General features: G+C 38.2%; 2 protein-coding genes across 5 annotated transcripts; both read right to left on the reverse strand.

Annotated features, from left to right (window-relative positions):
• Positions 1-2634: 2634 nt before the first annotated feature.
• Positions 2635-5691, reverse strand: LOC149008215 (protein yippee-like). Of its 4 annotated transcripts, none has more exons than XM_089166714.1 (6): positions 5627-5691; positions 5182-5406; positions 3970-4013; positions 3243-3351; positions 3095-3150; positions 2637-3005 (listed from the first exon to the last, which is right to left on the reverse strand). In XM_089166714.1, the coding sequence occupies exons 2-6, from the start codon at positions 5275-5277 to the stop codon at positions 2921-2923; spliced, it is 390 nt and encodes a 129-aa protein (XP_089022840.1). In that variant the 5' UTR covers positions 5278-5406; positions 5627-5691; the 3' UTR covers positions 2637-2920. The 4 variants fall into 4 exon arrangements, with proteins under 4 accessions (XP_089022843.1, XP_089022840.1, XP_089022841.1 ...); XM_089166715.1 differs by having other exon boundaries at positions 5182-5403; positions 5627-5684; XM_089166716.1 differs by having other exon boundaries at positions 5182-5343; positions 5627-5669.
• Positions 5692-7383: 1692 nt separating this feature from the next.
• On the reverse strand, positions 7384-10804 carry LOC149008216 (chlorophyll a-b binding protein CP29.2, chloroplastic-like). The gene is made up of 2 exons (XM_089166154.1): positions 10230-10804; positions 7384-7905 (listed from the first exon to the last, which is right to left on the reverse strand). The coding sequence occupies exons 1-2, from the start codon at positions 10749-10751 to the stop codon at positions 7582-7584; spliced, it is 846 nt and encodes a 281-aa protein (XP_089022280.1). The 5' UTR covers positions 10752-10804; the 3' UTR covers positions 7384-7581.
• Between the last annotated feature and the right edge of the window lie 2552 nt (positions 10805-13356).

The raw sequence follows: 13356 nt of genomic DNA on the forward strand, positions 1-13356 counted from the left end.
GGTTTGGGCTGACTAATCTTGGGATGAAGACACAATTAGTACCCGTATTGCACAAATCGGGGTGTCTAAATATCTTAAATAAAGTACCTCTGGTACGTTTCAACAAAGTGTTGTAATTACAACAACCTTTCAAGTGTTCGTGCAGATTCCTCAACAAATTTCAACAGAGAGATAGGGGCTCTCCGCCTCAAAACGTTGCCTAGGTCTTAGGGTTCCTCAAAGCGGCTAGGGTTTCTAACTTCAGGTACTTTACCATAATCAGCTGAGACCAGTCAAGAAGCCTCACTTCCTTCATCTACATTTGAATTGAAGCATGAAACCTTGTGAATAGTTTTCTAACCAATGCAAAATCAGTTATTAAAAAGGTAGCTGGTTCAAGCAACCGAGAAGAAAAGAAACAATGCCTTCCAGTAAGCTAAAGTCACAGGTAACCCAAAGAAGAAGATGAACTTTCAATGAGAGAGGCCAAACCATACATTATTTTGCCAATGATTTGGATGTTAATCGACGATTAAAATGACTAATTATTCCAAAAGAGATACTCCAGAATGCATTTGATATCCTACAGAAATGTTGATCTCCCAGAATTTTGTCAATACAATCAATATCTCAAGCATTTGGACCACCATTTGTTCAAAGATATTTGACACCATGATAAAAGTAAAAAATCACTACGTAACCATTGCTTTATAAGCATTCAACATCAAACTCGTGGGATATTTTTATCCTCTCATGCACTGACTCTGAGAAATCCACTGGGTTTCATCCTCAACAGAAATCAGAGGTTGATGCCTCAAATACCTTTCCAATTCCAATTCAAAATTTTCAGGGAATGGGAGATTGCTTTAACCTGATGCATGATGAATCAGTGGGCATCGAGCTTTGTTCCTCTATTGGGGCTCTCGGGGAAGCTACTGAGGATCATAATGGTGAATCTCAGACCATTGCTTTCTCCCCTGCTTTACCACATCTGCAAGGTAATGTGAAAGAAATGCAAGACAGAGCTGATGATGAGAAGCAAGAAAATAAAAAGAAGAAAAAAGAGGAGTGGAGATGGCAGCACGCAACAAGAAGGTCTGAAAATAGCAGGCCAATAAAGTGCTGTTGGAGAAAAAGAAACACATGCGCAAATGGAAGTTGAAGAAACAGCAGCAGGCATTCAAGAAGACGAAAAAGGAAATGAAACAGAGAGAAATATACAAAGGAAAAGGAAAAGAAAAAGAAAGTGGTTTGGGAATCAACTATCAGCAGCAGTCTTTTGAACAGGGCGTTTTGGATCATGATGATCACAGTAACCAATCAAAGGAAGCAACTTTCAAGAAATTCTTTGAATATTTTGAAAGAAATGGAGGGATCTTCAATAACTCTACATTTGAATTTCTATTGTTCTTGCACTCAAGGATCTTCTGAAGCCAACCACACCCAAATGAATCTCGGGGATGATTTACCTCCACAAGACTCCCAGGTGAGAGAGGGTTTGGTATGCTACCATGATGATCCAAGTAACAAAAAATGTAGAAGATTCTCTAAAGCCATACCTATAGTTGATCATGTTGAAACCCCTATCTCAATCTGGACTCTGCCCTAGCTTCTTGCCCTCAACCATGGGAAATCTTCTAGCACTACAGGATTGGCATTGAGGCACGCTTCAACAACTTCATCTTGCAAAACAATATGATGCAGTCAATGATGAATACAAATCATCCAGTACTGACACCACAAGCTCAGAATGAAGACCAAGAACAAGAGACCGATGCCCCCTAGATTTACCTAATGAATTAGAAGGTGGCAGATGAAGTGTAGGATTTTTTCGGGAAGGAACCATCCAGGACGTTACCACAGGATAGCACCAACAAACAGCTTTTGGAGGAGTTACTAAAAGCCACTTAGACAACTATAACATTAGCCCAACTGAAGCAAATACTGCTTAAACACATCTTGTGTGATGTAGTAATAGCAACATAATAGCAACATATCTGCTAAAGGGCAAAGAGACACTTATCTCGTTCCTTATTCCCTAATTTGGCACATTTTCTACATTGCTAAAAATTGGCTAGTTAGACTAACAACCCAACACGTAGGACTTTCTTGTTTAAAGCATTTGAGTCATGATTGATGTAATTGCAACTCTAAATCCTCGTATAATTGATCTTATTTCTTATTAAAAAAAAAAAGGAGGTCAAACTCGTGTGATCAAATTTACAAAATTAAGACTTATCGCCATACGAATGATCATATTAGAGCCGATTTGAGAGTATTGACATCAAATGTCGTTTGTTATAGCATGACGATGTCTAAGCAGACCTTTTAAAGACTAAAAGAGCTATGGACAATCGGAAAATGACCCCGAGAGAAGTAAAGAAAGATATGCACATACTAGGGTCTTGTTTTAAATATGATAGCTACCAGAATTGATAGGAAGGCATAGATCCATATAGCTGACCATACCCATTAAAAAAAATCCATAAAGCCGACCCAAAGTGGTTTGTTGAAAGTCAACTTTGTAGTTTGATCATGCATTTCACATGGACTCGTTTAGCTGCTGACCTCATTTAGTTGGGATAAGGTCGAGTTGTTGGTCGGTATGATTCCATTAGCAAACCTATAATGCATACCAAGCACAACATTAACAAGAGTCGCCTGAAGATAGAAGTTCTATCATTTTTCATCTGTCCTAAAGTGATGTAGCAAACACATGGAGACAAAGAAGAAAGGGAAAGCTTGCGCCTACAGCCATTAACATTTCATGGGCATCTAGAATGTAATGATACCACACATCGGATTGACAATTCGAACTTATGATCACATTCATGGATGAAAAATGGAATAGAATCTTCATCAACAGGAAGATGGATGTTGAGAACAATGTGATTGAGAATATACAGTTGTATGGTTGAACCATTGCCCAAATCGGTGGCAGTCAGACATCATCAGCATCACTTGCACCAATGTGAGCTTCATGACTGGCCCAGTAGTTGCTCCCATCAGGACCGGACACCTTAAACCTGCTCAAAGGCAATGCCATCTCAAATACTTGGGGACATCTAAATATCAGACTATCAAACAGAATCAGGAAAACTTGTTCACCAACTACCTTTCAAGGATGAATTTTCCTTCCTTGTACTTCTGGGCCTTCTCATATGCAGCTTCCTGATGAAATGTCATCAACCAATAAGATAACTGCTAAAATATGATAAGACAATCTAGAAGCTGTGACTTTTCAAAAATTCTGCTTGTCTTACATATTTCCACCCTACAATTGAGCCACATCCTACACAGAAAATGTCAGCAACAGTGTGCATTCCAGTTATCATCATCCGATCTTCTTTCTCCCCAAGTGAGACATTTACACTGTCAAGCACCGTCAAGGAAGAATAGATCAGCACAAGCCTCCAAAAACATAAAAAACAGTTGCACTATTAAGCCGAGAACAGAAAATGTCTATGCTGAGAACCATTTATTTGCCTTGCATAATCCAAGAACTCAACATTGTTTTTATCATCCACGTCCTATTGAAACCAGGACACATGACTACATCGTCGAAGCTTCACTGGAGTGGATAATTGCCAGTGTTCCAAAGTAGAACATTCAAATTTGTACATGACACAAAGACTGCAAATCTTTTAGGTTTAAAGGGAGGAAAAAGCAAGTGATGGCATCCTTTGGTAGGTGTTGTCTAAGTACTATCTTAATTGTAGTACAAGCATCACCAGCTCAAGTTGTTACCAAGAGGATTGCCCAGTTACTGTTGTGTCTACGCAAACCCAGTGCTGTGGTCCACACTCAAGCCATGTTTTCTGATCTCATTAAGCTGAATGTAGGATATTTGGAACAGATCTTTTTAAGTGGCAAAACTAGCATTTACACAGAATGCTTTATCCACACATAAAAAATGGGACTAGCTACTAGCCTAGAACCAAACCACATGGTCTCGGTCATATCAGCTTATGGAAAATAAGGAAAACTTACACCTTACTGTAGAGATAAGCCTTCCCATGCCTGCAGTGGAAAGACTGAATAAAAGAAAATAGGCAAAACATTGAGTCAGAACGTTTGCTGGACAAACATTCCTAACAAAAAGTAGACAGAGAAAACATAGAAGCAATTTGCACTTCAACATGTTAAAACTCTAAGATTCTTGCAGTATGGGAATATATTTTCAAACTTTCCTACAGGGCATTTGGTTGAGAATAAAGTGAAGAAGTTAGTTAAGTTTACATCTAACTTGGTCACAACCACTAGCAGAATAATGATTTCCAAAGTCAACAGTAAACGTGACATAGTATCATGAGTATACAACAAGAATGAAATATTGGTCTGTTAGTACAACACCGAAACATACAAATGCCAATTGAAAAGAACATCAAAGAAAGAATAAATGAACACATTGGTCATCCTAACATCAAAGAAAAAATAAATGAACACATTGGTCATCTTAGAATACATTCAATATAGATTTTGTTTTTCTTTTTCTTCAAAATATAAGCATTCTCTTGACCTTTAGGATTCAAAACTAATTCTAGAGTTCAGCTTTCTTGAACAAACCCACAAAATCTTAGGATTGAAACAAAGGAAAACCAGTAAGCAAAAACATTACCAGAAGTGAAGATAACGAGATGATTAGGAAACCAGCCAGTCAAATCTACAGGTCACACCTCCAACCCAAGAATCAAACAACACCCCCCCCCCCCCCCAAAAAAATAATAATAAAAAATTCAATTCCTTTTTTCTGTATTTGTTTGTTTGTTGCCCCTCTTTTGGGGATGGAGAGTGGGAACTGATTGGTTACATGAATCTAGCAGTATCCTTCAACTTACAGTCACAGTACAAAGAAATTATTTATCTTGGATACCCAGAAGATACGTTCTGCCATTATACATAATAACCATACTCCAGGAAGCCCTTTGTGTTTCCAACATTAACATGCTCTTGAAATCCAACTAATGCCATAAAGGAAAGAAGTAAACTGGATTGTAGCGTTTACAGAAGAATAGGACTTTAATCTTTCATCTCCAATACATAAAAATCAGAAGGGGATTAAAAAAAAAAATAAATAAATAAAAAGAAAAGATTATGGTGAGGGAGAGTCCAATAACAAGCAGAGCATCATCGATTCCAAAGATTTTAACAACATCATGGAGAAAACAAAGAGTAAACCGGTTGAGGAGAAGGAGATGACACCTTGGAGATGATGTCTTCATATAAAGCGAGATGGGTTTGGCAGTGCTTGCAGCTATAGATCTTGCCTTCTAGATTGATCACAAAGAGCCTACCCATGTTTCTTCTGTTACAATAAAATCTTTCACCTTCCCTTCCTTCTTTTTTCTTCCTCTAGTTATAAATCTGACAAGCTAACCGCATTAACCTTCCTTCTTTCCCTTGTAAATCACGAAACAAGAGTTTCTTCTAGAATAAAATTATGAAACCAACATAACCCAGCAAGGAATCAGACGAAATCAGTAAAGAAATCAACAAGAACCCAGTATAGATTTAAGGAAATTATTAAAAAAGCAAAATGTGGGTATTGATAATGGAACAAGTAACAGGGAACAGTAATGCGAAAAAGAGGAATATGCCTCAAGATTTTGATTCTTTGAAGCAGAGAAGAGAAGATCGATAACCTTACCTGCTCACTGCTCTTCATCTACAAGAAACAAGTTGCACAAAAGGGAACAGGCAGTGACTTCTCACACATATATATATATATACAGATTGAAAGCAAATGCTTTGCTTTACCGTAATAATACGAAATCGTATGTAGCTTACACGTTAGTTCCATTTTACACTTTGTTGACGATTTTATCCTCTACCTAAAGTGAAAGAACGATTATATCCTCGAACATATACTAATAGAGTATGATGGACTCGGGTTAATATTTTCAAAAAGGCCCAAGCCCATTGAAAGGAGTAAACAAGTGAAAGGGTCACGCCCTTTATTGCTTTTTTTTTTTTCTTGGGAGCAAAGCGAGAATAGTATATGTATTAGTATATAAGGAAAATTACATTATAATTTACATTCGAAAGAAGTGTCTCATGCTTCTTCACAAATAAGAGCATGCAACCAGGCAAAGAGACACGAAGGGTCTAGAACCAGCTCATGGGGCACCGGTACAAACCCAGCAAAGAAATCAGCATTGTCATTTATTTTGTGGACACATTGCACCACCCAACACTGAGAGAAATCACTTTTAAGAGTCAGTAATGTCCTCCATCTGCATACCACGGATACTACCATAAAGTATTTATAATCTGAGCATTGTGGGAGTCTAAGCGCAATTCTACAAGGTTATATCATCATCGCCGCACCTCCTAAAGGTCGCACCATATGCCTTTAAATTCACAGCGGATAACGTTTGTATCAAGAGATCCACCCACAAGGGCAAAAATAGTTTTATCCAAATGGTTCCACCCAAGAGTGCCATACCCTCCTTTCTCTTCCTTTGCCGAGCCATCCAAGTTGATAACAACCCACCCATCAGGCAATTGTATCCAATGATGAAACAAAGGGAACGTATGACAATAGTTACGTAACATAATAGTTGCATTCGATTTCCCAATGACTGAAAAAACTTCTATTGCATATAGACCTCACATTGGACTCACTCATTTGGTAACTTACATATAGAGCCCATGGATTTGCAATCAATTACATATATTATCTTTGGGGAAAAAAATCAATTACAATGGCACCCTTATGTAAGAGTCGGAGTCAAGTAATAATATCATCACTCTTCCTTGTTGGATTTTTTTTTTGGTTATTATTCTTAGGCACAAGCACAATATGCTTATTTTTATATAAGGGATGGAGATATTACATATGCCACCAGCAACGATCTCTTTACTAAGAAATGTTGGTCTTATGAGTTGAGCAACCCTGTGTTGACTTCATTGTTGGATTTTTATCAACTCAAATTCTGATGTGTTGAAGTTTACTTATGTTTACGGTGGATTATTGATGCATTTCTTAATCTAATGCCGAGATTAAAAATCCAACACCAAATTATTTGAGGACAATATTTTTTAAATAATTAAACTATAGTGGATAAAGTGGAAAACAACACAACAGTGATATTTCATAGAAAATATATATGACAAATTGATGAAAAGATAATATGGAAAACTAAACTATCATGAAAAACAAATTACCATGCTGGTGGATATGCCAATGGATTCATGATGAAGCAAAAGGACTACCCAGTGGTCTTGTAAAATTCATTGATCAAAGTTGGAGCTTTGAGCAAGTAAATATGATTGTCTCATTTTTACCTTTATAGCTAACAATGCTTGAGTGATCTACTTAGATCTGATCAGTATAGTAGGACTTGCAGTGATAATTAATGTGATTTATGATCCATTATAAACACATCCACAGCTCATCATCCATAATCCAGAGGATCAAATGAGAAGAACAAGAGATTCTCTCATGAACATGGTTGGAAAGAGAAATTGTTCCAGATAAACAATGCATTACAGAATCTTATATTAATAAGAGTTGGCCCCGGAAAAATTTCACTCACTGCTCACCAAGGCAAGAAAGCAGAGTAGACGAGAGAGAGAGAGATGGAAAGAGAGATCAGAAACTTAAGAAAAAGAGAAGGTGGCCAAGAAGTTAATTGGGCCTTTTCCGGTGAAGGCGGCTTGGATGCCAAAGATGAGGAAGGCAACCATGGCAAGACGAGCATGCTTGATCTCTGCAAGTTGAAGGCGAGCCTTGTCATCAGGGTCAGAGGCTAAGCGAAGAGGATCAAAGAACTTCCCTCCAGGGTACAATCTCTGTTCTGGGTCGAGTTCTGCATTCCTCTGGAACTCAATGTATCCCATCACAAGAACCTCGATCAATATCAATGTGCTCAACGAGAATGGAAGGCGTTGCCCCAGGTATGATGCTCCCTCTATCAACTCCACCTGTGAATTAGAATTCTTAATCTCCCAAAAACAGAGCCTAAGCTCAAGAGAGACTGTTAAAAAGAACACTGTAAAGGAATCAGCTTCAATTTTGAATTTTTAAGAAGCTGATTCCGTTACAAACACCAAGAAATTACAAATTAAAAATAAATTAAACAAAAACAGAATTTTTTTTTTGAGAGGATTGGCAACAACCTATCCTGGTGAAGTGAATCTAAACTCCATAGATTTAACATGATTCACCCATCAGTGCCGTGTATTACATCTAATATTACAAGAATTCTCTTTTTTTCCCTTTTTTTTTTGGTAAAACAAGAACTCTCATCTAAAACCCTAAGATTGCATTTGTTTGCAAAAAGTGAGGTGGAAAAAAAAAACATGTGAGTTTCATGTGTAACTGGGTGAGACAGAAAGAAAGAAAAAATAATGAATTTTGTGGAAAAGTGTTAAATGTAAGTCATACTTTTTAATTTTTCACATTTTTTAACAAAATTTCACATATTTTGTAGGGTTTTGAAAATGCATGGGTGAGAATATTAACATGCCACTTCATTTAATGAAGCTTGTTTCCAACTTTTTTATCTCTATCAACCAAACAAACCATACTTTTAAGATTTAATGAAAAAAATTTACTTTTTCAATTTTTTTCGCACTCCACTTTTACTCTAGCAAACAAATGCAGCCTAATACAAAAATCTCAATCTTACAATTATTGTGTAGGTGAACATAAAAGTGCATATAATCTTTCATTAGGTAAATGGGTGGTTACCCAAAATTAGGTAATGGTCGATCCACCAAGTGGAGTGGTACCGTAGGACACACTTCGAGTCCAAACCATCTCCCCCATGGATGATTGTTGACGACCAATTACAAGGCCCACAAGGTTAGGGTGATGGAATTTATTCTTTTAATTTTTTATTTATTTATTTGTGGGCCCTACATAATTTGTGGTTATAACACCGTCCGAGGAATAGAGAGTACTCCCCATCAGGGAGGCTGATCCACACTCTTACACTGCCACCATTAACCAAGATCAATGATACACTCCCATAAACTACTTTTAAACCAAGATCAATGATGGATTAAGATCTTCAGGATCAAAATATTTGGATTACCCATCAAAATATGTTGCAATCCATCTTGCAAACTCAAGTTTAATAATTTGGGCCACAACACTTCTTTCTGGTTGGACTCGTGGATAACAAACACAGTACTACCTACCCATATGGTAGGAGACCCATAGTTGGGGCCCAGCCGCATAACTCAACAATGGAGCAAGCAGTCAACTCAACGTCCTTCAGAAACAGGGAGTACTCTCATCATCTTTTCCTGAACCCCCTTACATTGTTATCCATAGGTCAAGATACTTGGATTTCGTTGGTTTCACGGAACAGAATCTTATCAACAAAACATGCATGAGTAGCCCTCTAGAAAATGCGTCCAGCCACAAATATATTGGGGACCAGAAATTAGTGGAAGCTTCTTTGGAAACTCTCAATTCATCCTAAGTTCAAAATTTTCTTCTAGAGGTTACTGAACAAAGGTCTACCTTTTGCCACAATAATAACATCATGGATCAATACATCATCCCTATGCAGATTATGTGGTGACGCAAATGAAACCTATTGGCACTTGTTTATCTCATGTGAATGGACCAAAAGAACCTGGGCAGCAGGATACCTGGGACTCATAACAGAAAATAGTACAACAAATTCAAAATCAATTCTCGATTTATGTGAGACTATGGCTCAAGAGTGGGGGATGGACACCTCAAGATTACTTGCTATTTTGTTTGGAAGAAAAGAAATTCTGCAACCTTTTCGAACCGGCCGCCAAATATAGGATTGGTACTATAGGCCATTTCTAGATGGGTGGGGAAATTTCAACTTACACCATCAATGTCTATTGAAAATCAACAGACATAAGATAGGCCAAACGAAAATGTCAATATTTGCATATGCGATAGAACAATGATATATCTATGTTACTATGTGCAGGCATTTATAACCCAGAGTTAGACAGAGCAGCTTGGAGTATTGGGCCATATAGAATGGAAAACTATAATACCTGAATAAAAACACCATCAATAAAGGAACTAAGCCAGCAAATCAAAATACAGGAAATTTGGTGCAATGATGAGAGCCTGAACAGGCTATACCCTCAAATGAAGAACTATAATTTGCCTTTTAAACCTTATACCTTTGTGGTTTTTTTTTTTTTTTTTTGTTGAAAAACCTTTCCTAGATATTATAAATGATTTTTTACTATTAAAAAAAAAGAAATAAATAAATAAATTGGGCCACAAAATAACAGGGATTACGTACCTTTCCTGCATCTTGCCAGGTGACACCGGTGAGTCCCTCGACGGCGAGTGCACCAAGAACACCCAACATGGCCCACCTTCCATGGATGAGCTCGCACTCTCTGAACCTCTGCAACCCAAACACCTCGTCATAAGGCTGCAAGGGAGTGGGTCTCACATCGAAGCTCTCAGACCGGATTCCGATCACATCACCGGCCTCGTTCTTCGCCAGATTCTGATCCAACGAATCATAATCGAACTGCAAGTACTCGACCGGTTTACCCAACCCGAATGGGTCGAACCCATAGTCGCCCACATAGCTTCCGTCAAGCCATTCCGGCGCCTTGGCACCTGGGAGCCACATCGGCCTGTCGGGAATCTGTTTAGGTGGCGGCGCCGCCTTCTTCTTCGGCGGCGCACTCTTCTTAAATCCACCGAAACTGAACCGGGCTTGGAACCTGCCCGAGTCAGAACGCAAGCTCAAGTTCCGAAGCCGAGTTCCGAGGAACGATGATGATGTTGCAGCGGCTGTGGTGGTGGCCATGGCTCGTTTCTAACGTGCGCCTCTGGTGTCGTCTTGCAGAGTGAGCTAGCCGGCGCCGTGAGTCTATCCTGGTATATATAGCAAAATGTTGATGTTTTATAGTCGTTGGATTAAAGTTGAGGTGTGCATCTAACGGAGCCGAGAGTCCCAACCTTATCGTTGGCTTTGTCTATTTGGTCAATCGCAGTCCACGTAATATTATATATGTGGTTAGAGTGCTTACCGTACAGATATTGTCTCCTCTTTTCTTCTTCGGTTGGACAAAAAGCAACGCTGAACTTGAATGGTGAGGAAATTTCCCAAGAAAGATTTTTATTCTGGGGACATCCACTTATGGGTGTTAAAAAGGAACATTAGAATGTTACCTTTCACGGTGGATTATCAGGGGTATCCGGGCTATCCCATGACTAATACGATATTTAATACCGATGCTTTAAACTTGTTCTTGACTATCTATTGATATTTGATTTGTAGACCTAGCTTGTAAAGATTTTTGAAATATCTTATTCTCCCTGCATTTCTTTGATCTTTTCATGCAGTCTTGAGAAGTTGGGTGATGTCTTGGCCGCTTCATCGTGTTGTCTCCGGTTATAGGATTACAAATGGTAGCATTTATTCGTGGGATTATCATATGAAAATCGTAAATGAGAAAGAGGATGAGTATAGGAATCTGGATTCAACGATAATGGTTTTGGATCTGACCCTTTTCAACATAGGAAACTTCACCAAGCTATTACAAACTGATTTGCTTGTTTCTCAAGTTCAATTTAGTTCGATTGTGATTTCTTTTTCTTTCTGGTTCTCTTCGGTGGCAATCATCATTTCATCGTCATCGAGATGTTACATCTTTTTGGGTTATAGGGGGCTTCAAGAAAAACTCATCTCCAACCTCGTATGTATCGGGTAGCTCTCTTGCTCTGAGGTTGAGGGAAATGGAATACTATGAGTGAGAGTGAAGGGGCAGGGGCATTAAAGTCATTTCATAGACATAAAGGAAAAATCCGAACTTGGTGATGATTGTTGTAATGAACATTGTTGTTACGATACCATGACAAAGGCATGGTTATGAAGAGATGATGAAGTTAAAAAAGAGATAAGGTGCAAGTTTGATCCTAATAGCATCTTCAGGGGAAACATGCCCAAGCAATGATGTATGACAATCTTTATAATAACTTGCTACTATGTATGGAAAAAAAAAAGACTAATAAAATTTTTAATAAACAGATACCCAACCCCATAAGAGTGTTAAATAACATACCAAAATGGATTACTGATCTAAAATCAAGGTCAAGTATAAGGTCAGCTCAACAGATGTTGAAACAAGGAAAATGAAAGTATCACATATACCCACTTGCATGTGTCAAAATAGAAATATGGGTAATATGTTTCACTCACCTATGTTGATGCATGTAGGGGTACATAACTCATCTTTAGGCAACACATGCTGGAGTGTGGGACTTGGCTGGGAGGGACGGATTTAATATGTTAGCTATAGATTGTTAGGGAATGCAAATATCAAAGATGCACAACTCTTTGGGCTCCATGCAGGGATAGATTAAGCCCGACTTTCGAATATCCAGATCAAAGAAATTTGATGCAATCGGGAAGACAAGATTGCTCTAATTTTGCACCCAATACACAAGATACATGATGCTGGTTAGTGGTTCGATCCATTCGGTTCTCGGGTTGATCTGTTCGAGTCTTAATGGATCGAAAGAAATATTTGAAGCTTTTGTGTATGATACTAGGAAAAATAATATTATTTGATTCTATGATTTTTACAACTACTCACCTAGAGATAAGAGTTACCTGAAATTAGTGTTTTGTTCTATCTGCATCAAAAAATTTACAATTACTCAACAACTCACAACAAGAAAGACAAAGCATATTAGAAAAATTATTCTGGAAAAAAAATATTTCTTGATAGTTGGTAGCAAGTCTTCTTTATCTATTCGACCAAGCACAGAATATCTACATCATCTCCAGCTTTTGCTTGTGGTTCACCCAAGTTCGGTTTTCTACTTCTTTCGAATGGAATATTGAAATCATAATATCTAGGTTGTTGGGTCCCATCAGATATGATGGGTATTAGATTTTAGATTTTATAAGGTTTCAAATCATCTTAGCAATCTCTTCCTAACCCAGTTATCATTTTTCACTTGATTCATGAAAATTGGACCTGCACTCTGTATAAATTTATGAAATTTCATATAAATTCTAAAAGATATATAAAAAAAATGCATGGACGTAGCATGGTACCGTGACGGCGATTTTTCGCTGTGTCGCTGGAGGTGACATGAAACCCCCCAGCGACACGACTCTTGCAATTAATCGGCGATATATCACCATCGGTCAAATAGTCGCCAAAAATCGGTGGGGGAGGCGTGTCGTGGTTGAATGGTCGCCTGTTGTTGTGGTTGCCATTGCCGTGCCAGTTGTTGTCCTCCATCATCACTGTTTCTTGAATCATCTTCAAAACCTGCCACATTGTGGGCCTTTGCTTCGGCGATATTTGACTACAAGTTGCAGCAACCTCAATCAACATAGCCAACCGTCTCTCTTCCTCACAGTCTTCATCTTTCGTCGTCCTCACCCACATGTGAAG

This window comes from Hakea prostrata, chromosome 8 (genome assembly GCF_041222555.1).
Source record: "Hakea prostrata isolate BN-2017 chromosome 8, UWA_Hpros_2, whole genome shotgun sequence".
Classification (NCBI taxonomy): domain Eukaryota; kingdom Viridiplantae; phylum Streptophyta; class Magnoliopsida; order Proteales; family Proteaceae; genus Hakea; species Hakea prostrata.

Coding starts and splice junctions, on each gene's coding strand:
- LOC149008216 (XM_089166154.1), bottom strand. CDS start 10,751: ATGGCCACCACCACAGCCGCTGCAACATCATCATCGTTCCTCGGAACT. Junction 7,906..10,229: donor CCTGGCAAGATGCAGGAAAG/GTACGTAATCCC, acceptor TCTAATTCACAG/GTGGAGTTGATAGAGGGAGC.
- LOC149008215 (XM_089166714.1), bottom strand. CDS start 5,277: ATGGGTAGGCTCTTTGTGATCAATCTAGAAGGCAAGATCTATAGCTGC. Junction 3,352..3,969: donor GCTTATCTCTACAGTAAGGT/GTAAGTTTTCCT, acceptor GGTGCTTGACAG/TGTAAATGTCTCACTTGGGG. Junction 3,151..3,242: donor CAATTGTAGGGTGGAAATAT/GTAAGACAAGCA, acceptor ACATTTCATCAG/GAAGCTGCATATGAGAAGGC.